The 26,942-nt window shown below is 41.0% G+C and overlaps 2 protein-coding genes across 2 annotated transcripts in view; one reads left to right on the forward strand and one right to left on the reverse strand.

Moving 5' to 3' along the window:
* The window catches only part of LOC134573693 (protein Niban 2-like), an 85,007-nt gene extending 83,104 nt beyond the window's left edge, over positions 1 to 1,903 (forward strand). The window contains exon 16 of the mRNA XM_063433475.1: positions 52 to 1,903. Coding sequence (XP_063289545.1) covers positions 52 to 1,169 — 1,118 coding nt within the window. The 3' untranslated portion in view covers positions 1,170 to 1,903. The remainder of the gene's footprint in view (positions 1 to 51) is intronic.
* A 1,537-nt stretch (positions 1,904 to 3,440) lies between these two features.
* SLC31A2 (solute carrier family 31 member 2) lies at positions 3,441 to 24,637 on the reverse strand. The gene is made up of 4 exons (XM_063431466.1): positions 24,545 to 24,637; positions 22,468 to 22,534; positions 6,633 to 6,894; positions 3,441 to 4,243 (listed from the first exon to the last, which is right to left on the reverse strand). The coding sequence occupies exons 1-4, from the start codon at positions 24,548 to 24,550 to the stop codon at positions 4,057 to 4,059; spliced, it is 522 nt and encodes a 173-aa protein (XP_063287536.1). The 5' UTR covers positions 24,551 to 24,637; the 3' UTR covers positions 3,441 to 4,056.
* Between the last annotated feature and the right edge of the window lie 2,305 nt (positions 24,638 to 26,942).

The following is a 26,942-nucleotide window of genomic DNA, read 5'->3' on the forward strand; positions in this document are numbered from 1 at the left end:
GTTTGTCAGGCCACTTGTTAATTTGCCAACTCTGGTTTTCTACTCTTGCAGCGGTTAAGGAGGCTGCCATTCAGCGGAAACACAACTTATACCGGGACAGTATAGTGATGCACAACAGCGATCCAAACCTACACTTACTGGGGGATGAGCCATCGGTCGACTGGAGTGAACAGTATGCCAATCCTAATGAATCCTCAAGTGGAGGTAGACACGGAAGGGTGCGACAGGTGGTGTCTCTCATCCAGGAAGACGAGGACCCGGATTATCCGGAGTCCTGCCAGGAACCACCAGCAAACGCAGTTATCCCTGAAGAGCCAGAGCCCAGCGATGTTACACAAATCAGAGGTATGCTTGTGAAAGAGTTTGATGTGGAAGTTCCAGTTAAGGATACTCATGCTGAAGAAATATCAGAGAAACCGATTTTGGAGGAAGAGCCTGTGCACATTACACAGATACAACAAGAACAGTCAAGGCCTGTTCACGAAGAGAGGTCCGAACGAGTGGAAGTTACAAATGAAGAAAATGTATTACAAGGAAGATCGATGGCTGAGGAATTGGCACATAGTGACCTAAGGACAGAAAATGAAGGGGTGACACAAACCAGCACACAGGAGAAACATAGTACAATAGAGGTTCAAGAAGATATAATACATGATCACCATGATGGGGCAGACTATTTGACATCCAGTGACCAAGACGTTGCACACGATAGACATGAAATGGCAGATGATGTGGCTTATGATGACCCAGATGTTGCACATTATGTTCAAGAGGTGGCACGAGAAGCTGTGGCACACTACGTCCAGGAAGTTGCACGTGGAGAGCAAGAGTTGGCACAAAAATATATTGTGCACGATGATCAAAAGTTGGTGCTAGATCATCCACCTCATAAGCCTGAAGACATATCAGAAGACAATTCATCTGAAAAACCATCCAGCACACATCTCCCTTCAGTTCTGCCATGTGAGATGCCAAAGGGTGAAACAGCCAGCACGGTTATCCCTCCAGAAACAGAGAACCAGTCTTTCCATGCACAAGAGCTCAAGTCCACACCAGACGACAGTGGGTTTCAGTCTCCGATGAGTGAGGAGGACGAAGAAGGAGAAAGTTATAGGGAAATTCCAGTGCCTGCACCACGGAAAAGAGATGAAATAATCACTCCATTCTGAACTCCTCAAACCTGAGACTGGTTCACAGTTGGAGACAAGGGGTGGAGGAGCATATAATGAACTCCTGTGGAGGGCACAAGCACAGCTAGACTCTCCATCCCTTGGCACAAAACTATTTAAATGCTTTGAGCTCTGCTAGACTTTTCTGCTACGACAGGGCTGAAAACGTGTGAACGCTGCACACATTCCTTACTGTTGAATATTTACAACATTCCACACTGCTTTGCAGAAACATTCCCAGGGTTATTTCCTAAAGTTTAAATTGTCTGGAATCCAAAGCAAATATAAAAATTTAGGCCAGAATACTTGAAATAAAAATAAAAAATAAGGAAATCTATTTAATCTATTTTGGCTTATAAAATTAAAATTCAACGAATACCAGACAATTCCCACTTTAGTGAGTAACCCTTTCTACGTCAGATCAGACCCACGGTCACCACATATCAATCAATCATGAGCAAGTTTTGCTCTCGACATCTAATTTATCCAATCTCTGTATCTGGCTAAAGCTAGTGCTTCCAGTTTGACGAGCACAGTCTGTCAGTTTGCTTAGCTTATATACCATTAGTCATCTCCCGTTACTGCCACCTACCCTTTAAGATGTGTCACTGCACAAGTATTCTGTTCCTGCTGTCCCTCACCTGTATATCACACCCAGTCTACAGTAGGTGCATAAAACAGAAAAGAAAAAAACACTAACCAAAACATACACTAGCATCACAATATGTTTGATTTGGATATTTGTGTCTGTGACACCTACCTTTAGGGGCTGCTTCTGTATTAATATGGATGCTGACGAACATTTTTCCAATGTCAAAGTACCACCCTTTGTGACCAAGCTATTGAACATGTAAGATAGGCATGTATATGTGTGTTACATAGATGGACTACAAAGAATATCCTTGTTTGTATGAGAGATGTCCTTGACTAGGTGTTATCATACTTTATATACCAATTTGTGTCACAGCACACCTTGTGTGTTTGTAACACTGCCCTACAAAGCCCCACACAGTGTGAACTGTATTTTGTTTGACTGCAAATACTACAGATTGCGTAATGTACTATTTTCACGTCACCTGTTGTGGGCTACTTTTCCCATTCGTGTCCGGTTGTAACACACACTAGGCATTATGGGTAATGTAGGCCAGAACTGCTGGAGTGTCTCTGATCCACATTCCGCGCCCAGCCCCTTTCAAACCAAGCAGTGCCTTTTTATTCCGTAACCAGATCTACTTAATTCCAAAATATATTTTATTAAAACATAAAAACGTCTAAAATAAAAAAAGCTTTTAATTATAATAAATAAACTTTATTATAAGAAAATGAAGTGTCACATGTTTTCTGTGTTGTAGCTCTTGAACATATTACAGTAACAGTCCTAGTTATTCCAAGTGATTTTTCCTGCTAATGGAGAATGCCCAGGTCCATTTTGGGGGTCTTGAAAAGACTTGCTTATTAAAAACGTTAATGATTTTATCTAAGGATTGGTTTGGACATCTGTTTTCAAAATGCTCATTAATGCTTAAGTACATATTTTTATTTAACACCAGCGAAGACAGTATAGAGCAGCACTTGCTAAACCTTGCACCCCAAATGTTCGTTAAGTCTACAGGCCAGTGTATAGAACTACAACTTCGACAGTTTACCTTAATTTCACTTTAAGGACCACTGCATCATTTATAAAAAAAAAAAAAAGATCCTAAATAATAAATATACTCCCAATAAATACTTGCATGCATGTATTCACTGTGGTCATATATTTAACCCCTTAAGGACCAAACTTCTGGAATAAAAGGGAATCATGACATGTCACACATGTAATGTGTCCTTAACCCCTTAAGGACACATGACATGTGTGACATGTCACAATTCCCTTTTATTCCAGAAGTTTGGTCCTTAAGGGGTTAAAGAGCTTGCAAAAGCTGCATTCTATTCTCCAGGAAATAACCTAGCACAGTCTACTCACTGGTGAGCCTCTGAAGCAATTCATCCGCGTGCACAGTGTTCCGAAAGAACACTCGCTAATCTGATGTCGGAGATGTGGGATGCGGGGGGCGAGTAGAGCTCACCTGCCATTTCTGCTAGCTGAGGGGGAGCTAACAGAAGTAGGAAGCAAAATAGCCCTAGCTTTTTGACAGATGCAAAGGGGTTTCATCTTTAATAATATAAGCACTTCTCATAGAAACCAGCACCTTTAAAATACGGAAGTTCTTTATGTATGTGGAGTGGCCCTTTAAGAATAAACCGAACACAAATTTTCTAAAATAAGACTTAACTTTAAAATACATTTAATACAAACCTTAATAAATTTACATTCAGTACAGTATTAAAAAAAAACACCATGCTGGGTTAACGTTTCCATATGTGGTTCAGATCAGCAATTTGATCCCTCACTTCTTAGCCATCTTGCTGTCTGCAAAAATTTTATTAAAATACTTTTAACTTTCTGACCGGTTTAAAAAAATAATTTAACCCAACATACAGACACCTTTTGAGGTTTAGATTTGATTAATTACAGGGCCCACAGTAGGCAGCACATTAGGGATCCAGTTCTAGGCTTTTATATGTAGTCTGTTAATTTAAAGGAGAGACGTACGTATTGTAATTGGAGTTATCACAATAGGGAGAGCAATAAGGCACCTGCCACCATCAGGTGGCCAGAGGAGACATCAAACTCCAGATCAGTGCAGCAGTCTCTAGACAATAGATGGAGATAATGGTTGCAGGAAGACCAGGAGAAGCATGAGTGTCAAAAGTAAAACATCTTCACGGACTAGGAAGAACAAGCCACCACCAATGCAACACTTGTGGTGAGACCGAATGAGAATATTCTTCAATAAGAATATCACTACTGAGCTTCATCTGTTCAAGTGTAAAATCCTTCATCCTATAGGTAGTGGGGTTTGGGGTATTTAGAGAGGAGGGGGAATGCCACGTAGTAACCTAGGGCAGATCCAATGATGACGGACAGAAAGATGGCAGCGTTGTACGACATTACACATAGCATGATCATGTATCCAAGAACAACTTGAGCTGTGTGAAGCAAGGTAACAAAGCCGTGAAGAAGCCACCACCTGTGAGCAGAGATAAAATAGGATAATGAGTAGGCAGTATACCCCAGCAACGTAACATACTCCTATTCAAAGACAGGGTAGGGGAGACTAGTTCTATGCTACCCTGGCCAGGTGTTTATGAACGACTATCATGCTTGCCAAGTTGGCATAGACCCACAGTGTATGCTAAGAAATTACAGCGTAAAAAAACAAAGGGTTTAACCCCTTAAGGACACATGACGTGTGATATGTCATGATTCCCTTTTATTCCAGAAGTTTGGTCCTTAAGGGGTTAAAGGAACACTACTGTAGTGCCAGGAACACTATAGGGTTATTAGGTTCCCACTCTCCCTCGGAGCCCCCCTTCACCACTTACCTTAATCCAGTGCCGGGCTCCCTCTGTGCTGGTGACCTCTCCTCCCCCTGCCGACATCCACTCCGAATGCGCGGCTAGAGCTGCGCGCGCATTCAAACCGCATTTGGAAAGTATTACTCAATGCTTTCCTATGGACGTCCAGCATGAGATCAATGCAATTTTTGCATTGAGAATTGCAGAAGCGGCCTCTAGTGGCTGTCAGGAAGACAGCCACTAGAGGCTGGATTAACCCTCAATGCTATGTTTTCAGCTGCAGGGTTAAAACTAGAGGGACCTGGCAGCCAGACCACTTAACCCCTTAAGGACACATGACATGTGTGGCATGTCATAATTCCCTTTTATTCCAGAAGTTTGGTCCTTAAGGGGTTAATTGAGCTGAAGTGATTTGGGTGCCTATAGTGGTCCTTTAAGGTTGACAAAATTCCACATCAGCATGTTTGAGGGTCCTAATGGCACTGTGGCTAGATATCTTTCAAAATAAAAATTAGCACCATTGAGCTGGTTCTCCTGTGACCACACTCCAGACCAGGAAGTGGTTGTAACCAATCAGCATCTCTTCATCCAAAATATGCTATAAATATCTGTCCAGCAGATGACGTAGGATATATAGTTCAGCACTAAGCAATATGCATTAAAATGAATGGAATCACGATTTTAAGAAAAACTGTGGCTTATAATACCTTTACATGCAGCACTATTCTCAATGGAACTTGATTTGCAGCATAACCTTTCACATAGAAGGCTATAAAGGTGGCTTGTAAAAGGTAAAGGGAAGTTGTGTTAAACATATGCCATACAAGTACTTGAACTTGCTGCCCCCAAAGCCTTCTAAACCACAAATGTAAAGGTTTGAGGTTAATGTTTCAGAAATCAAATCTATTTTATGCTTCTGGCATTTACAGTCTTAAAGGAATGCTCCAAGCACCATTTACCAGAGGTCCACCAGGTGCTGCTCCGAGACTCTAAAAAAGAGCTGTAAGCAAATACCAGTGGTGCAGCTCATTGGCTGAGAGTGATCGGCTGACATTCTTAGCCAGTGAGCTGGCCGTGCACTGCAAGTCTTCGCTCAGAAAAGCTATTGGATGTTCTTAGCAGAAGATTCTAGCACTTCGTAGCTGGACAGGAGAGAAAGAAATTGGTTCCCAAAGGCCACAGGTTAGAAGTCAAATAAATTGGCCACAGGTATTGGCAAACAGCTTAACTACTTACATGGTGGAACCAGCTATAATTAATTAGGGGTTTGGATTGTTCCTTTAAAAAGTGTCATAATTAGCAAACAGCTGAAATTACTTATACGGCACTAAATCTGTCCCCCGTGAGCTCCGCCATTTTCTTACGCAACTCCTCGCACTTCATCCCCTAGGAACTGCATCATTGCTGTACACAGGGCGTTGAACGCCATCAGCCTACCACCAGCTGCCAAGGCAAACCTTCGTGGAGGACAAACTTCAGGTTTAAAACCAAGCAGTTTATGCCCTGAGGGTTAGGCAGTGCCTGCATGATGTTATTAATATAGTGCCAACAAATTCGGCAGGGCTTTAATTCATAGAATGTGAATGTGACGGCAGATAAGAACCATTCGGCCCATCTAGTCTGCCCAGTTTTCTAAATATCCTTCTTTATATAGAGCCAGCTTATTCAACAATGCTGATTCGTTTGTATTAATTTTGCTAAATTAAAAAGGGCGCTCTAAACAACCTATACCTCTGAATGCCACCCAGGTTAGACAGAAGTGACATAATATTATGAGGCTGGGATAGTCCACGTTTTTGTCCAGGGCACCACGTGTTTTAAGCTATAAGCTGTAGTAATTATGTTGCTTAGATGGGTCCCCTTTTAACTACTTATTCCTCCATTGTAAAAATAGTACTGGGTTTCTGTCAACCACATCAGATGCAGAAGAGGAGAGAAAAAAAATAAAAAAAATATTAACACATCTTACATTTTTAAACCAAAAATCTTAAACACCATTAGGCTCTCCCAAACATTCTAGGTATACAGAGAAATGCATTGAGGCAATGTCAGTGCTTTTACCTGCAGGGTGATGAACGGGATCCCCTAGAGAGAGGTTCTATCGTTTCAGTGTTCTGGTTTGAAAGATTGTCAGGGGACAGTAATGGGTCAGAGGTTGCAGCTGAGTCTGCTTCTAAATCCGTACTCCGGGATGGGGATTGAGAACATTCGGGAGTCACTGGTATGGTCAGCAGGACTCTGTTGAGGAGATTGGACTTCCAAACCTTGGAGGCTTCATACAAGATTGTAAGGAGGAGGACAACCAGGAATGACAGAACCAGACCTAATAAGTCAATTGGAAAGGTTAGGAGATTGGCGAATTAAAGCACTGAACTGTCAATAGCGGTGCATTGCTGCCAGGTATTATCCCTCTACCGGTCATGGTAAACACAATTTGGTCTTAAATAAAAAATATATATATATATAAAATTTTATTTATATATTGTGCTGGCAGAAATGTTAGCAGGTGTGTGTGTATATATATATATATATATATATATATATATATATATATATATATATATATATATATATATATAAAAAAAAGCCGTATAGCATGTACTATGAAGTAAGAAATAGGAACCATTGTATGAACAAGTCGGTTGTGGTGTGCCAAAACCGACGAATGGTCAGGCCTGTAATAAAGAGGGCAAAAAAAGTTTCAGGATGTAAGTTTATTAACCCCTTAAGACCGGAGGGCGTACTATTACGTCCTATTATAGGCGGCTCTAAACGCCTCCGGGCGTAATAGTACGCCCGCCGGCGATCGCGGTTGGGGGGACTCCCAGGGAGCCCCCCCGCGGCAGATATTCCTCCTCCGGTCACCCCCGGCCATGTGAGAGTGAGGTCCTTGCGAGGACCTCACAATCACATGGCAGGGATAGCTGGCTTCTGTATTGCCAGCAGGGGGACTAACTGTAATGACAGGTGGTCCCCCTGCTGGCTGAAAATAAAATAAATGTTAAAAGTGTAAAAAAATAATAATATATACTTAGATTATATATATATATATATACACACATACATACACACACACATATACACTGTATAGGTGTATTTTACTATTAATATATATATATATATATCAAATTACATGTAGACTGATACTGATTTTATATATATATATATATAATTATTGTTATATATATATTATATATAATAAAAAAATTAAATATGTAAATACGTAAAAAAAAAAAATATATAGATGTGTGTTATTTTGTTCTAACTGTATTGTGATATTAATATATATATATTTATATCAAAAAACACGTAGAACGAAATATATATATCTATATACGTATATATCACTATATATATATACACACACACACACACACACACACACACACCTATATATAAATAAAAATATTTTTAAAAAAATTATATACCGTATATACTAGAGTATAAGCCGAGGTTTTCAGCACATTTTTTGTGCTGAAAAACCCCAACACGTCTTATACTCTAGTCACTGTCTGTATTATGGCAATTTACATTGCCATAATACAGACAAGGGGATGTGGGGGCTGCAGAGCGTTTACTTACCTCTCCTGCAGCTCCTGTCAGCTCCCTTCTCCTCCGCGCCGGTCCGTTCAGCACCTCTGTCAGCTCCCAGTGTAAGTCTCGCGAGAGCCGCGGGGTCATAGTGCGGCTCTCGCGAGACTTACACTGTGAGGTGACAGAGGAGCTGCACGGACCGGCGCGGAGGAGAAGGAAGCTGACAGGAGCTGCAGGAGAGGTAAGTAAACTCTCTGCCAGCCCCCCTCCTCCCCCACTGAACTACCAATGCCCCTGGACCACCAGGGAAGGAGAGCCCCCCTCCCTGCCATGTATCAAGCAGGGAGGGGGGACGACATTTTTATTTTTTTTTAATAATAAAAAATAAAAAAAATAATTTACAAAAAATTAATATAACAAAAAATATTAAGATTAAAATAATAAAAAAAATAATAAAAATGCCCACCCCCCACCAAGGCTCTGCATCACACACACACACATACTGCATTCATACACACACACTGTAAATAAATATTCAATTAATGTAGTTTTTTTAGGATCTAATTTTATTTAGAAATTTACCAGTAGCTGCTGCATTTCCCACCCTAGTCTTATACTAGAGTCAATAAGTTTTCCCAGTTTTTTGGGGGTAAAATTAGGGGCCTCGGCTTATATTCGGGTCGGCTTATACTCGAGTATATACGGTATATATATATATATATACATACACACACACACACACACACACACACATATATTAATTCTACACATATATTTATGTAATATTTTTACATAATTGGGTATCTTAATTAATTACAATTAGCGGGACCTGCCTGACAACCCATGCCGAAAGTAAAGGGAATTTAATTTGCTAGCACTATATTTAACCCTATAACTTTCCAAGACACCATAAAACCTGTACATGGGGGGGGGGGGGCCTACTGTTCTACTCGTGGGGCTTCGCTGAACACAAATATTAGTGTTTCAAAACAGTAAAATGTATTACAACCATGATATCGCCAGTAAAAGTGACTTTTTTTTGCATTTTTCACGCACAAACAACACTTAAACGGACGATATTATTGCTGTGATACTTTTTCCTGTTTTGAAACACAAATATTTGTGTTCAGCGAAGTCTTCCGAGTACAACAGTACCCCTCATGTACAGGTTTTATGGTGTTTTCAAAAGTTACAGCTACAAATATAAGGCTTGGGTTTCATTTTTTTCCACATTAAAATTTGCCAGATTGGGTACGTTGCCTTTGAGACCGTATTGTAGCCCAAGAATGAGAATTACCCCCATGATGGCATACCATTTGCAATAGTAGACAACCCAAGGTATTGCAAATGGGGGGTATGTCCAGTCTTTTTTTAGTAGCCATTTGGTCACAAACACTGGTCAAAGTTAGCGTTAGTATTTGTGTGTGAAAAATGCAAAAACCGCCAATTTTGGCCAGTGTTTGTGACTAAGTGGCTACTATAAAGACTGGACATTCCCCGTTTGCAATACCTTGGGTTGTCTACTATTGCAAATGGTATGCCATCATAGGGGTAATTTTCATTCTTGGTCTACCATAGGGTCTCAAAGGCAACGTACCCAATCTGGCAAATTTTAATGTGGAAAAAAAATGAAACACAAGCCTAGTAGACAATCCAAGGTATTGCAAACGGGGTATGTTCAGTCTTTATAGTAGCCACTTAGTCACAAACACTAGCCAAAATTGCAGTTTTTTGCATTTTTTCATAGCTAAATATTTGATATTAAATGAAAGCCCTGTTTTCCCTGAATAAACTGATATATAATAAGTGTGGGTGCATTTAATATGAAAGAGGTGAATTACGGTTGGACAGACATATAGCGCAAATGCCAGGTTTTGTTTACATTTTGTTTCGTTCACAACGTGTACATTTGGCTCAGTCCTTAAGGGGTTAAACACAAAATACAATTATCATTACAGTGCTATGTTAAGAAAAGCAGTTCTAACTTCTTTCTCTGGGTTACGGATATGCCTACTATATTTTTAATGACATGAGTTTGTATGTTATGATTTGATACTGAAGTGGCTGCTTCAATCCTCGAAGAATGACCTGTAAATGATGCTCGATTTAATCCTAATCTAACGATCAACATCGTAACTTACAACATACATTTTTGAGTTGGCATTGGTTTGCCATGCAGGCTTAACAATGGTGACTCTGAAGCGTTGGTGTTGGTAAGTTTGTCCATTACATCTAAACCAAACACCTTGATTGGACACCATTTATCACTTGTTGGGTAGAATGAAATGTCTGTACGATGTCCTTTTTTACTTTTCTTAGACTGTTTAATGGACCGAGAAAAGTGATCTATTTTAACTAGATCACTATTCCTTAAGCATGTTTGTGTTTATATGGATTCATCGACTGTGAACTCTTTTGGTCTTAAAGGGACTCTCCAGTGCCAGGAAAACCTATCAGTTTTCCTGGCACTGTAGGTTCCTGCAGTGCCCCTCTCCCTCCCACCCCCCATCCCATGTTGCTGAAGGGGTTAAAAACCCCTTTAGTGACTTGACTGAATCCAGCGCCGTCAGCCTGCAGGGGGCGGGGAGACCTAATGCGCATACGCGCAATGGCTGTGCGCGCATTAGACCTCCCCATAGGAAAGAATTATTAAATGCTTTCCTATGAGGATTACGGCGACACTGGAGGTCCTCATGCAGAGCGTGAGGACATCCAGCGTCGTTTAAAACACTTTGTGTTCTAAGAACACGGAAGTCCCTCTAGTGGCAGATAGACAGCCACTAGAGCAGGGGTTCTCAACTTTGCCCTCAAGGACCCCCTACCAGTCCAGGGTTTAGGGATTACCTGGGTGTGTCTAAGGTGTTTAGAAAAAGAAAAAAAAAAAAAAAAACACCTTAGAGTCTAAGGTGTTTTTTTCCCCCTTTTTCTAAACACCTTAGACACACCCAGGTAATCCCCAAATCCTGGACTGGTAGGGGGTCCTGAGGACTGGGTTGAGAACCCCTGCACTAGAGGAAGACTTAACCCTGCAAGGTAATTATTGCAGTTTATAAAAACTGCAATAATTACACTTGCAGGGTTAAGGGTGATGGGAGTTGGCACCCAGACCACTCCAATAGGCAGAAGTGGTCTGGGTGCCTGGAGTGTCGCTTTAAGAACCCGTAAAAAGACAAATAAATGGCTGCTTGCATAACTATTGTCGTATGGTGTTCGAATGGTTTGGTGTCCAGCAAATCTGAGATTGCTCTGAAAAATGTACTGTCTATTGGTAAACGTTTGTGGGGTTTCTGTACTTGAATACCTTTTAAGGACACTGTTCACTGGGTGCGACCTTAATAAGGGGTTATGATTTGGATGAGATGTTAGTAGGTAATGTTTGATACCTATACTAAAAAAAACACACAAGTAATGTTATGGCGCTGAATCAATTGATAGTAATAAATATGTGATAAGCAGCACTTTATACAGTGGAAAAGCTCAATCACGTGTAACTATACAAAACCAGAAGTAAAGTGCGCTGTGCCTTTAAGACCAAAATAAATTTGTGCAAAAACACACTTATAAATGTGTACAAATATTTTGCAAGGATAGTGCAATTGACAACCAAAAATTGTACTTAGCTTTCCCACTTTGGAATATACCTTTAACTTGTATCGGCATTCCAATATAGATCTCAAAAAAAGGGGGAAATATACAATCATAAGACAGCATGTTTGAATATTATATATGCAAAATATGAACGAAAACGCTCACAAGGATAGAGCAATTTAGTCTGCTCTCAACTTTGATTGCATCTTGAGCAACATAAGCAAACAGGAAGCTGTGGTGACAGTAGAAATCTTTATTATCACTTTCAGGATTAAAAACGGCTTATCAGGCTGTAACGTCCCTTTATTCTATGTTTCCTCTGCTTTCTCTGTGCTGTGATGGCTTGTAGGCTCTCCTGGTCCAGCGCCGGCTTGCAGGACTCTGAGTGCCGAAAACAGTCTCTCACAATCAAACACTTCCGGTAGGTGGGGCTTATGGCCGTTACGCGTGATGACGCGTTTCGCCGATATGCTCGGCTTCATCAGATCCACCCATTAGTTCACCACAGTCTCATTTTATTTCCCATTAAGGGGCGTTTGTCCAAAAAAAGTTCACAAAGCTGTCTCTCTAATTGGCTTCATTCCAATGCCTAATTTGCATGCATAATAAGTACAATCATATGTAAATCGAGAATTAGGGATTATTAGCTAAGTAGCTAAAAAGTCAAAAGGTACAATTACATATAAATATCAGATAAGATATAAACACATTCCAATAAATTTTGGCTAAAAAAAATGAGGATACAATTTAGTATAATAGACATATTATATTAAAGTATATGCATAAACACTATAAAACTAATACAACGATAAGAAGGAGATCTAAAACAAAGAGAGTTTAGTCCGCATACGATGTAGCCTAAAACACAAGTGAATTACATTATAATACATTCAATGTTAAACCTTAAATAAATAAGTAGAATATGATAAACTAATAAACATAATACAATTGTAAAGACATTTTTTTTTAGAATTTTTGTTTTAAATATTATTTAGAAAAAATTAAAAAGATCAAACTATATTTAAACCATGTGGTTCCAAGGTTTTTAGTCTGTGGACCCATTTCATTTCCTCTCCCTATTTTTGAGGTATGGTCTCCCCCTCTATGGGATTTGTTCACTATTAGAATTCTTAAAAATGTTAGACCTCTTCGGGTCCATATTGCGTTTTAATTTAAAATGTGCTGAAACACTATGTTGGGTAACTCCTCTCAAAATGTTAACATGCTCCCTTATTCGCTTATGCAGTGGGCGTATAGTGCGACCCACATGTACAGATTAAAGGACCACTATAGGCACCCAGACCACTTCAGCCATATGGGATGGCTGCAGGGGCCAGTGGGCAAGGAGAGAGTGCAGTGTAAGCTGGCGGCTTGGAGGAGGGTGTGGCGCTTTCGCCACTTCCAAAATCCATGCGGCGTCTGGTGAGCGAAGCGCACTGGCCTCGCCCGGTGTGCAGTGACAAAAGGTCCACTAATTTGAGCATATATAGATCTAGTTCTTCTCTACGGGCTGGTTGATTAGAACAAATGACGTCTCTATAAGGCCAAAAGCCAAAACGTAGTCTGGAATATTCAAGTTTTTAAATTGAGTCTGGGGTCTCTGGTTTTAAGAATCACTGACAGGTCTCTAAAAGAATGTGATTATAATGGTCAAGGGAACAAGGAGTATAATCAAGCTGCCCTTGTCAAATTGGTTGACTTTACTTAAATGATTAGAATCCGACACCAACCTACCGGAAATGAAATGAGAACAGGCCTAATGACTAACAGAATATTCCACTGCTGTGACAACCAGAACCTATAATAAATTACCTCTTGTATTTGTATGTGTATATTGTACGTTTCTCCACTAATTGTACAGCGCTGCGGAATCTGTGTGCGCTTAATAAATAGCAATAATAAATAAATAAATAAATAAATGTAATACATATAAACACTATGCCGATGACCGTATAATTATACCTAATATTCCTTACCATCTCCACTTAGGACCTAAATTAGTGAGTATTTTAAACTGAACTTATATGTATAAACATACTAGAATTGATTCCTACATAATACCCTATAACACCGTACCACCATGTTACCCCTTAAACATTTAATATTCTTCCGTATAATTCTATTTAAATAGCATTTCTTTTAACCGATAGTAACTCCATTGACATACATAAGAATTACATTTTCTAGTTTATTTCGTGTCTCTAATGATTTGTGCAAAACAGTACCTAAAGTACTTGCGTACGTGCGTTAGTGTAGCTGACTTTGATTGATTCACGAACGTAAAGTTTTACCATGGTAAAAAGAGGGGTTCGTACATTTAGCAATCGTATGGTTTAACCGTACGGGAGTTTGCAGTCTATTTTTAGGTTTGTTTGTTAGTGCGACTTCGTTTAAGTTAGTGCTTTAGTTAATGAGATTTAGATAATGTATTTCGTGAACTTTAGACCATGTAACAAGTGATGCGTGCGTATGAAAATATTTTGCCAAACGAGGCACGTTAGGCCCCCGAAAGACTAGGTACTCACTAATAACACAGTCACATGTTGGAGGGCTCTAGATGTACATGCGCGGTACGAAAGCCGATCTTTGCAGCGCAACGTTTATTTGGTTCAACCTGTTCGTGAGAACCAAACCATTGTGAGAACCAGAAATCTTTCGTCTGCATGAGAATCTAACGGTTCGTGCGAAAACGCAGGAACTTCTCCAGAAGTCAGCTACCTTTCAGGCTTGAAATTGAAGTGGACCACCACTTTGAAAATACGGCTGCAGATAAGGGAAGGAGGTTGGAGGTTTATAAGCTGTATGATAGATTAGATTGATATCTCCTCCCCGGACCTCTCCCCTCTCCCTCCCGCTTTCTGAAACTGCATCTTTCCAAAACAGAACCAGCCCATCCTTACAAGCACGTTGTCTTGGCGTTACTTTTGATTCTGGACTCACCTTTGAGCCGCACATCCGGTCTGTTGTCAAATAATGCCAATTCCACCTTAAAAACCTTTCTTACACAAGATGCTACAAAGAGCTTGTCCATGCTCTAGTAATCTTGCGCATGGACCATTGCAACTCTCTCCTAATAAGTCTTCCCAATAGCCATATTGCCCCGGTACAGTCTGTAATGAATGCTGCCACCAGACTGATTTTCCTCTCTAGTCGGTCCTCTCATACCTCACCCCTCTGTCAGTCCTTACATTGGCTTCCTGTATAGTACAGGAGTCAATTCAAAGTGCTTAACCATACCTATAAAGCACTGAATAACCTTAGCCCCTCATATCTCCTCACAGATCCATAGGTATGTCCCTTCTTGGTCTCTCCACTCTGCCCGTGACCTTCTTCTGTCTGCTGCTCGCACCCGTACGGCCAACTCGCGCTTGCAGAACTTCTCGCGGGTGGCTCCCTTTCTATGGAATAGCCTGCCTACTGCCATCAGACTCTCCCCTAGTCTTCAATCATTTAAGAAGTGCCTTAAAACCCATTTCTTTAGAAAAGCCTATGGCCTCCAAGACTAACCTCTACCTCACATACCTGTCTCTTGCTCTCTCCTAAAGGGCAGCACTTTACTCTCTCCTCCAGCTCTGCTTCACTCCCACCCAAATTGACTGCTTTTTCCTGACCTAATGTGTTTTATAGCCCACCTCCTATAGACTGTAAGCTCGTTTGAGCAGGGCCCTCTTCAATCTATCGTTTCTGTAAGTTTTCTTGTAATTGTCCTATTTATACTTAAATTTCCCCTCTAATAATATTGTAAAGCGCTACGGAATCTGTTGGCGCTATATAAATAGCGATAATAATAATAATAATATATATTATATATGTAAAACAACATCTTCGTATGCTTACATTTAAACCATTCATAAACTGTTTAGCCCCTTAAGGTATGAAGGGGCTAGGGACCTCCTGGCACGATTACAACTTTGTTGAAATTAAGTTGTTATGGTACTTAGAGTGCCCCTTTAAAACTCCTGTATCTACTAACAAAAAACTGTAGCAGAGAGCCCACTCACAGACTAGGAAGAAAGTCTCTAATTCTATCCAGAAATCAATGGGATATATACCAGATTTCAGAATTGTAGATACTCCTCCCCCCGTATTTATCTAGAAATTTAGAAGAAAAATAAATAAAAATAAACCGCCATTTGAAATTCTTACCCCTCTTTAGTTCTCTTGTACCCCAGATGCCTTTTTTTAGCCTCGCTTCCCTCACCCCTTTGTGTTTCTTGCACATGTGCAGTTTCCCACAGGACCCCTTGTGCTCTGACGTGTTGTAGTGTGGCCCTCCATCAACCTAAATTTGTTTACATGTGTACCTCTTCCCCTTTCTCCATGTTCTGCTTTTCCCTATGGTGTTTCTCTTCTCATACTCCCTTCCCCAACTTCTCCCTCTCCTTTTCTCTCTTCTCCTTCCCTCCTTTGTTTTGATGCTCTCTTCTCATACCCCCTCCATCCTTTATTCCCCTTGTTTCTCCCATCATACCTAGGTGCGTGTCCCTACTCTAATAACTATGATAATAACCACATTTTATGAGTGAAACTGATGGCTAAGAGTACAGTAGCTATACTGTGGCTACTGTCCATTTATTAACAATCCTGATCACAGTTTTGTGACTTGTGTGACAAAAACAAAAATGCCAAGTGGTCTCCCATGTAGACGATCATGTATTTGTGGATAGGAGGAGGTAGGGACACGCACGATGTACGCACAAGTTGGACAGATTTGGAAGGTAAAATGCCCCCTGTGATGTAAGATAGAGGAGACGGGGCAGCACTACTGATGTATTGGTTTTTACTTCGGGTTACGGTTATAAGTCACTGCATGCAGGTACACAGGGCACCAAAATACACACATATACAAACAACTTTCTCTTACTAAAGTGCCAGCCTTGGTGTAAGTTTTAAAGGTCAAACATTGAAGGGGAACAAAACAAAAACATTGACTAAAGGGAGTGACAAGGCTTGAGGGTTTATTAAAAATGTAATTGAGAATTCTAGGATAAAATATACTGCAGAGATGGCTTTTTTGGCCTACAATTTCACTGTTAATTCTGCAGGATTCTAAATTTTGGGAACAAATTATTCAGTGTGAAATACAGCACCGAACAAATGAAGTTCAAAACTATCAAGCCCCAATACTGCTGTAAGAAACTCAGTGCTCCATCAGCTGATCGTCTGCAATAAGCAAAGGTAGCCTTCTGGAAGACCACACTAAGACTCTATCCTTCATATTTAACCACCCTGTATATTTATTGTATATATCCTGTGTGCATTGTATATTTTCTTGCCTTTATATCTTGTCTGTCATGCTAAAGCATGCACTGTAAGCAAAATTGTAATTTAGAGGGAGGGAGATTTGTACTGCCACCATATTAAGAAAAAAATAATTTACGGTGAGTAAATATGGTGGCCGTACGTATGGGATATGGCAAGATTCCCAATCGGATTGGCCTTATGCCTAAACAGCTTGAAGTACCTACACCCTAACGCAATTTTAGAGGCAGAGAGTATATCTAGCTTGAAAATGCCTGATGTTTTGTAAGGTGCTAAAAGCTGACCAAGAAGCAGCCATGCTGATTTCTTCGGGTGAAGCAAGCTTTTCTCTGCCCACGAAGTGGCCATTGCCTTTATTGGAATGCGCTGTGAAAGACGCTGATGAATCAAAACTACTGAAGCATAGGCCATATGATTGACAAAATAACGAGAAATAGAATTATGAGGTTTCATTCCCCTTAAAAACTTTCCTAGAAGTTGTCAACAGGTGATCTGACCTTCTTAATTCGACTGGTATTGATAGGTACTTCTGAAATGCCCTTTTTTAACTCTAGAATATGCCATCTAGCTCCAGCGGTGAGGTGGCATAATTATAGAAGGATGAGCTGATTAACAGCTCTAAAAGATGAAACAACTTTCACCCTGATGGAATATAAGAAGTTCCACTGAAGAAGATATATCCTGAAGCTCGCTTACTCTTTTGGCAGAGGTAATGGCCACTAAGAATGCTGGTTAAGCTTTATCATATTAAAAGGAACCCCTCCAAAAGGAGAACGGGACCTGAGAGACTTAAAAAAGATCCCAGGAGGGAAACAGAACTTCCTGGGTGGCCTAAGAAGCCTATTACTTTAAAGAAACCTCTAACCAGTATATACGGTCTTCCAAAAGTGTTTTTGAGATCCCCAAACTTGAAAGTCATCTCCACCAAGGCCGAAAACTGGCTCGTGTTTGGCCAGTACGGAAAGATTGGCAGAACCACTGCTCTGTCCGTTACCTCTTTGAAGAAGTCTTCGGGAACAGACTATAGGAGAAAAAAAAATTGAAAGCCTGGAGAAATACCATTAGATAGAGAAACTATGCAACGTGAACCATCTGTCCTGTACAGAGAGGCAAACCTGAGAATTTTCAGGTTCTCCCTCTTTTCCATAATGTCTATCCGGGCACTCCAAATCTCTCTGTAGACTGTGAACATGATCAGATCACAATTTCTTGTGCTGAGGTTGTAGGTGATGACATTGTCGACACATCATGAGTGGAATGGAGAGAGGACCTCCCAGAGATCCCAGAGGACCTGAGCCCAGTACACCGTTTTGGTACATAGCTAAAACATACCTTGTCTCTGGCACGGCCCTGTCTGTTGACGTGAGGAAAACAGTGTTGTGGTCTGACCGCACTGTAATAGGTCCCTCAATCAACCAAGATCTGAATTGGTGAGGGGAGTGAAGAACTGCCTTAAGAGCTCTGAAATTAGTGGACTATGTTTCTTAGGACCAAGAACGCTGGCACATTAGAGAATTTAGACGAGTGACCCAGCCAGTGTTAGATGCATTCTGTGGTGAAAATTACTCCTTCTATTGGCAGAAAGAGAGTCTAGGAGACAGAAATCCAAGTTTTGCACACTTTGACCCAGATGAGAGAATTTTCCACTGTAGCGGCCAAATCCAGATTTTGCCCAGTAGACCGCAGGAATTGAAGGTGTCAGCAATCTCTCCTGTCCTTATGGAGGAATTTTCGCTTTATTAGTAATTAGACCTTTCCTTTATGAGTGCAGAGGTAGCGTTTTAAGGTTAACACGAACCTCAAAAAACCCTAGGTTTCCTGGAGAAGAAAAAAAAAATACGTCATAGTCTCTGTATTAAACCATGTTGTTGTACCGCTCTGCTAGCTACCAGAACATACTTAAAAGGGCAAACTTCACGATTAGCAATAAGTAGCCAAACTCCCAGGTAGGGAATGCCTCATTCTCTAAAATATGCTGTTATTGGAGAGAAAAACAAATAGCAAGAGAGGTGAGAGCGGACAACAGCTCAATTAGCCTGCCCTTCGGAGGGTCCCCACTCAGATCTTGAGCTGGTTTTAGCTCAACTTGTGCCATTACAGAGAGAACATATCTGAAGCATATCAGACTGGTCCCACCCGTACGGGCAGTCCAAATCCGAAACGCCAGCAAGTTCCCTCTGCACGAGAGATACAGCAACCCCAGATGATCGTTTCAACCTTGTAAGGTATCATCAGTGTGGTATAGCCAATATCCCTCTAGGCACCGTGAGCAAGGGGTCCACGTCTAGATTGCCTTTTAAAGTAACAATTTGGATTACTGTTATGGGAGCGTTTTGAAGAGCAATGAAATCTCTACAATCCACGTATTATGGCGTATTTTCAGAAAACTTCTAGAGGGGCCGCTATAGGGATATGTGGGAATATATCTCTGGGATCTATATACACCATGAAATTCATTTCTGCAGAATCAGGGTTACAGAAGCAGAAGTTTCAATGCTGAACCTCAGGAGAGGAACCAATTTATTTAAATTCATAACCGGTTTAAAAGAATGATCAGAGTTTGATAACCGGGAGATTCCCAATGAACTTCGTGGTTCACAGAACCATATCTCAAACTCCTTGAATCCAACAGGAACACGGTTTCTGTAAATCGAGTATCAGATGTTCGGAAGTTTATAAATTGGGCAGATTTGAAAAGAGCAAGCGGTGCCCTCTTTAACCAGATCAAGAAACCAGTGATTGCAAGTAGGTTCCACTTAAAAGCCAGGCAAGAGACATTAAGATAAATACTGTTTCCCAAATCCATCCTGGCAATGTTAAGTGACTCTATTGAATGGTACTCCAGTCATCTACCTCAAGAAATGAAAGGCTGAGTCAACCCTGCAGGGGAAACAAACCTGTGAACCCCAGGGGTTGAATAACGTCTAAACCCACTGAGCTATCCACACTTAGAAATGCAAGATTATGTCTCCAAACTTCTTGGCGTCCGAAACGCCTACCCATGTCGGACCTAGTTCTACATGTCTTGAGGCAGAGCTTTTTTCCTCTTTCGACATAAGTTATAAAAAGATACCCCTTTCCCTAATGGGAGTAAATAGGGAACTGAAAAGGACGCTGATCTGCCGTCCAAGCTTAAGCCACCAGGATAAAAGGGAAACAGCAGATCAACCCATGATCTCGAAAGACATGGTCACATTTTATTAGTAAAATCCATATAAAATATGTGGCAATCACAAATAAAACAGGAAAATGACAAGCTGCTTATCAGGAGACTTACGTAATTAACCTCCATTAACGATTGTAAACAAAGTTATAAGTTTTGGACACCGCTGCACCTGCCAGCAAAGACCCATACTGAAACCCAGCAGTCTGGAAAGATTGTCTGCAAGAGGTTCCAGGCTCAGCCTTTGAGGTTGACAACTGGGTTTTTAAAGCCAGCTCCTGCAGAATTGTATGGATTCCCAGTGTACCTATGGGTGTAACATTCACGCATTTGATGGTAATCATATTAAATGTCGGGCAAGAAAGACTCATTACACAGAGTGTTCCCATTTCTGCCTATAAGAAATACATTGGGTTTGAGGAACAGATAACACTCATTAAAGTTTAGCAGGTTTATCCTGCCCCATGACCCATTCAATCCTAATGAACCTTCTCAGTACATCAGGTGGGAACCAACTCCACACAGTATGATGAACCAGACATGTCTGAAGAGGTAAACATTGCCAGACATTAGAAGTTATCGAAGGACGCTTCTCTTCGGTACCTGCGGAACATCTCAGGCAGAGCAGCTGATACACTATTTGATTCTCTATAAGAATTCAAAGATAGGAATGATCGCATATTCACTGCTTAATTTTACCCAAGAAATTGCAGCACCTTGGTCATATTTATAAACCCCAGAACCATATTAAGGGGAGTAGCACAGATACAATAAGCAAATGCAGAGTATAGCAGAGGCATTCCATGGTGTACAAACCATCCGTCTTGCACATACAGTCCATTTTCTGCAAAACAATTCCATCCATAACCTGCAATTTTGATCAGAACAGATTTTCAAGGCAAAGATCAGCTAATCTTACCTCGAAAACCTCTGAGCTGTGTGGGGGGTTGGTGACACAGGGAACCCTTCTGACAAGCTTTCTGCTGCTAGAGGGTACAGTACAGCGATCTGCAATCAGCAGTTTCCCAGAATTTCCGGTTCACGCATTTGCAATAGGGCACCCGGAACTTCGGTGGAACGCAACACCACGCGGGCGTGCGTTCCACCACGGTGTGCAGGCACACGGCCTGCAACATAATGAAGGCGTCCCCCGGCCCGACCATACTCACCAAGTCAGAACATACTCGGCGCAAAGTTAAAACAGAAAGGGCTCTGGAACCTCGACGGATGGAACCATGCCGCTCAGCCTACCATCCGGGCGGCTATCGGGCTTCCTCCCCCAGACAGCAACCTTTGTGCCTCACCTCCAACAGAGGCTTGACCCGTCCCGTGCTGGGACAAGGAAGAACTGAGGTTTGTTTGCCAGGGAAGCCCTTTGTAGAGTAAAGGGGAGGAACTTTTCTTAATCACCTATCTTGCAGATGCTTGTCCCAATTAGGAAGCACAACCCATACATACTGCCACCATATGTCAGAAAAATATATACGTTTATACACTGTATTAACATCATAAAAACTACTGTAAGGTAACCAGGTAAACAAAATACACAGCCATCTCTGTATAAATACTGCACCTGTTTGTACTGCCCCTCTACTGCAATGCAAAGCCACTATGCCAAGTACAGCTTTATGCACCAAGCTATTTACTAAGGTGAGAATTCAAAGTGAAAGATTCTCTAATATTTAGATACTCTGGCCTTCAAGTTGCAATTCACATGTTAGTAAATAGTCCTGTATATTCCAGGCTGCCTCCCATATTACACGTGTCCTCTGTAATACTTTCACTTGCTCTGCCAGACTATTCCTTACAATTCCATAGCTTTAACCCCTTAAGGACCAAACTTCTGGGGGGGAAAAAGGGAATCATGACATGTCATGTGTCCTTAAGGGGTTAAACTATCTCTATAGACAATACTCCACCCAATCTCTGACAGATTCACTAATCATCTCAGCAATCACTTCCCACCACAAAACTTCCCTTTAACAGAGCTCCCTGCCCATCAGCCCACATCTTATATTTCTGCAGTTCCTACTGTCACTCAGATTTCTAGTGAAGACTAACCGGCAAATATAAGAGTCTGTACATCCATAGGTCAGAACTATAAACTTGAAGTTATTGGAGACTAACAGGGTTCGTCACTAAAGTAAGGATTGGTGTGGATGCAAAGTGAATAAAAAAGTGAATTTCACATTTAAGGCCAAAGTAGCCAAACTGGAAGCATAGCTGGCCTGGACAATGATTCCAGTTCGGCTAGATTGGCCTTAAATGTTAAATTAACCTTTAAATCCAGAGATTTCTCCTCTTAGTAAATAAACCTGCACTCCTGTGTAGAGTGTGAACATCACCTACCTGCCAGCGTGTGAACAGTCCAGAAATCAAACAGCAGCGTCACATTATTGGAAAAGATGAAATACATCTGTAGGAAGAGACGTTATAAAAATATCTCAGGTCAATAAGACAATGACTGCCTATGATCATCAAGTACCAGGCTATTAGTCTGGTATTGGCAGTTAAAGGGTTAGGTTAGCTTTATAGCTAGGTTATGAACAAGAAGATGGCATCAATAAGTGTCAAGCTCTGAGTTATGTAGTGGTTAACCGTCTGAGTACCATGCGGTTGAGCAAAGTGTTTTGACTTTTACACCTGTGTTTTTGACTAAATAGAGGTGAAGATTGTTATAAGGTTCTCACAGACTGGGTTAATAAATAATTTCCTGCTCTTTTGCTCAGAGACAAAAGGGCTAATCATTTTACAGCTGTCCGAAATAAGGGTTCTATATCACTCTCGGAGAAGGAGGTAGTCACTGTGTTACAGCTGTCTCAGGAAAGGGTTAATCACTGTGTTACAACTCTCAGAGAAGGAGTTAACATGACAGAAAAGAGGTTAATTACTATGAAAGACTGCATGTCAATCCCTGGGTTTAAGCTCTATGGCAGCGAAAGGGTTACTTTGTGTTTCCAGCTCCTAGAGAGGGAAGGGGTTACTTTGTGTTTCCAGCTCCTAGAGAGGGAAGGGGTTAATTAGTGTTTCCAGCTCCTAGAGAGGGAAGGGGTTAATTAGTGTTTCCAGCTCCTAGAGAGGGAAGGGGTTAATTAGTGTTTCCAGCTCCTAGAGAGGGAAGGGGTTAATTAGTGTTTCCAGCTCCTAGAGAGGGAAGGGGTTAATTAGTGTTTCCAGCTCCTAGAGAGGGAAGGGGTTAATTAGTGTTTCCAGCTCCTAGACAGGAAAGGGGTTAATTAGTGTTTCCAGCTCCTAGAGAGGGAAGGGGTTAATTAGTGTTTCCAGCTCCTAGAGAGGGAAGGGGTTACTTTGTGTTTCCAGCTCCTAGAGAGGGAAGGGGTTACTTTGTGTTTCCAGCTCCTAGAGAGGGAAGGGGTTACTTTGTGTTTCCAGCTCCTAGAGAGGGAAGGGGTTAATTAGTGTTTCCAACTCCTAGAGAGGGAAGGGGTTAATTAGTGTTTCCAGCTCCTAGAGAGGGAAGGGGTTAATTAGTGTTTCCAGCGTCTAGAGAGGGAAGGGGTTAATTAGTGAGTCCAGCTCCTAGACAGGGAAGGGGTTAATTAGTGTTTCCAGCTCCTAGACAGGAAAGGGGTTAATTAGTGTTTCCAGCTCCTAGACAGGAAAGGGGTTAATTAGTGTTTCCAGCTCCTAGAGAGGGAAGGGGTTAATTAGTGTTTCCAGCTCCTAGACAGGAAAGGGGTTAATTAGTGTTTCCAGCGTCTAGAGAGGGAAGGGGTTAATTAGGGTTTCCAGCTCCTAGAGAGGGAAGGGGTTAATTAGTGTTTCCAGCTCCTAGACAGGAAAGGGGTTAATTAGTGAGTCCAGCTCCTAGACAGGGAAGGGGTTACTTTGTGTTTCCAGCTCCTAGACAGGAAAGGGGTTAATTAGTGAGTCCAGCTCCTAGACAGGGAAGGGGTTAAATTAGTGAGTCCAGCTCCTAGACAAGGAAGGGGTTAATTTAGTGAATCCAGCTCCTAGAAGGGAAGGGGTTAATCAGTGTTTCCAGCTCCTAGAAGGGAAGGGGTTAATCACTATCTCCCAGTGAAGAGGCCAGTCATGAGATCAGTAGCTTTATAACATGTGGGGGGATGAGATCACATTTCACCAACTCTTTCAAAGGTTATTTACTAAACTCCGAATGGCAGAATTCAGGTTACAATAACCGAGCTGTGAAAACTGCAGAGTTGGGGAAGTTTCGCAGGTCAGTTCCTGTTTCTAGTTTACCCCGAATTTCTCCATTCGTATTCAGTTCGCAGTTTAGTGAATAACTCAGGCTCTGTCTCCTCGGCGAGGAAAGGGTTAATCCCCACCTGCAGTATGACAGTAAGGGGTTAATCACAAGGAAAGTTAACCCCTAGGTGCCCAGGTCTGGTTACCATGGAGATGAGTCAGTAAGTGTCCCCCGGCAGTGATGGGGTTAACTTACCTGCATGGCAGCGGCTGTGAGTGGAGTGTGAGCAGAGACTGGCAGAGCCCTCCAAGCAACTACATCAGGGAATCCCAGATCAGCTGAGCTACACTTCCCCCTCCCAGTGCATGATGGGAAGAGCCCTGCCTACCGGCCCCTCCTCCCCCTAGAATTAACCCCGTCATTGTCAGCCACAGACAGGCTGCTCTCTGCAATTATTATTGTTATTATTGTTATTATTGTTGTTAACCCCTTCAGGACGGAGTCAATAGTACACGTTGTGATCAAAACAAAACGTAAACAAAAACTGGAATTTGCGCTATATGTCTGTTCAACCATAGTTCCCCTCTTTCATATTACGTGCACCCACACTTATTATATATCATTTTGTTCAGGAGAAACAGGGCTTTCATTCCATATCAAATATTTATATATGAAACCTAATTTATTATGAATACAATTAAAAAAACTGTGAGAAATTTTTAAATTTTTTTTAAAAATTTGTAGTTCCGCCTCACATTTTAGCTGTAAATGTCATAATACTGTTAGGTTTTACTGCAACAAAATGCACATATTTGTAATCAGCGATGTCTCACGAGTACAACAGTACCCACCATTAACAGGTTTTATGGTGTTTTGGAAAGTTACAGGGTCAAATATAGAACGTTCCATTTTCAAATTGAAATTTGCCAGATTAGTAATGTTACCTTTGAGACGGTGTGGTAGCCCAGGAATGAGAATTACCCCTATAATGGCATACCATTTGAAAAAGTAGACAACCCAAGCTATTGAACGTGGGGTATGTTTAGTCTTTTTTAGTAGCCACTTAGTCACAAACACTGGCCATAGTTAGCGTTCATATTTGTTTTTGTGTGAAAAAAGCAAAAAACTAATATTTGGCCAGTGTTTGTGACTAAGTGGCTACTAAAAATGACTGGACATACCCCATTTGCAATACCTTGGGTTGTCTACTTTTGCAAATGGTATGCCATCATGGGGGTAATTCTTATTCCTGGGCTACCATACGGTCTCAAAGGCAACATAACTAATCTGGCAAATTTCAATGTGAAAAAAATGAAATGCAAGCCTTATATGTGACTCTCTAACTTTCCAAAACACCATAAAACCTGTACATGGGGGGTACTGTTATTCTCGGGAGACTTCACTAAACACAAATATTAGTGTTTTAAAACCGTAAAACATATTACAACAATAATATAGTCCATAAAAGTGCCGTTTGTTTGTAAAAAATGCAAAAAACTTCACTTTTACTTAAAATATCATCATTGTAATACCAGTTTACCAATTTACCAGTTTTAAACAGTAATATTTGAGTTCAGCGAAGTCTCCTGAGTAAAACAGTACCCCCTATGTACAGGTTTTATGGTGTCTTGGAGAGTTACAGGGTCAAATATAGTGCTTGCGAATTAAATTCTCTGCACTTTCTCCCTGTGTTGTCAGGCATGTCAATCAAATTTTAATTAATCAAATGACATAATTATGTTAAAAGATTACTTAAATATAAAATTCTTATTATTGTAATTATACGTGTATATATATAATATATATATGTAGATCTATTATATATATAATATATATACATATTATATATATATGTAACGTCACTCTAAGTGTATTTTAATACTAATATATACTAATATTAATATTAAAATACATTACGTATGACGTTACATATATATATAATATGTATATATATTATATATATAATATATATACATATATTATATATATATATATAAAAATGCATTTATTTTAATTTTACACTTGTCTAAATATTTTTTTTAATTCTTCCCACCAGCAGGGGGACTGTCTGATATTTCAGACAGCCCCCCTGCTGGCAGATCCACAGCCAGCTATAGGGGGCCATGTGATCGCTCTTTGAGAGCGATCACATTGCCCCCGGGGGCCTCATTTGACGTGGGAGGGCTGCCTGGGCTCTGAGGCAGCCCCCCAGAAGAGGATCGCGGCGGAGGTGAGTACCGCCGGACCTCCTGGGCTGCAAGCAGTTACGGCGTTCTATGCCGCCGCAACGGCTTTAAAGCCCTTTAAAGCCGCAACGGCATAGAACGCCGTAACGGCGTTAAGGGGTTAACCCCTTCAGGAGGGAGTCAATAGTGCACGTTCTGATCACCGCTGTCACATTAAGTGCACCCACACTTATTATATATAATTTTGTTCAGGAGAAACAGGGCTTTAATTTATCATTAAAGGGACACTCCAGGCACCCAGACCACTTCTGCTCATTAGAGTGGTCTGGGTACAAACTCCTACTACCCTTAAAGGACCACTCTAGGCACCCAGACCACTTCAGCTTAATGAAGTGGTATGGGTGCCAGGTCCAGCTAGGGTTAACTAATTTTTTTATAAACATAGCAGTTTCAGAGAAACTCCTATG

Source organism: Pelobates fuscus, chromosome 9, assembly GCF_036172605.1.
Source record: "Pelobates fuscus isolate aPelFus1 chromosome 9, aPelFus1.pri, whole genome shotgun sequence".
NCBI lineage: Eukaryota > Metazoa > Chordata > Amphibia > Anura > Pelobatidae > Pelobates > Pelobates fuscus.

Bases quoted from the DNA above. Each gene is read 5' to 3' on its own strand.
- SLC31A2 (XM_063431466.1), bottom strand. The intron at 6,895-22,467 runs GTAGGTGATGTT...TTGACTTATTAG, and splicing joins GACTGTTCACACGCTGGCAG to GTCTGGTTCTGTCATTCCTG. The intron at 4,244-6,632 runs GTAAAAGCACTG...CTCTGCTCACAG, and splicing joins TCCCGTTCATCACCCTGCAG to GTGGTGGCTTCTTCACGGCT.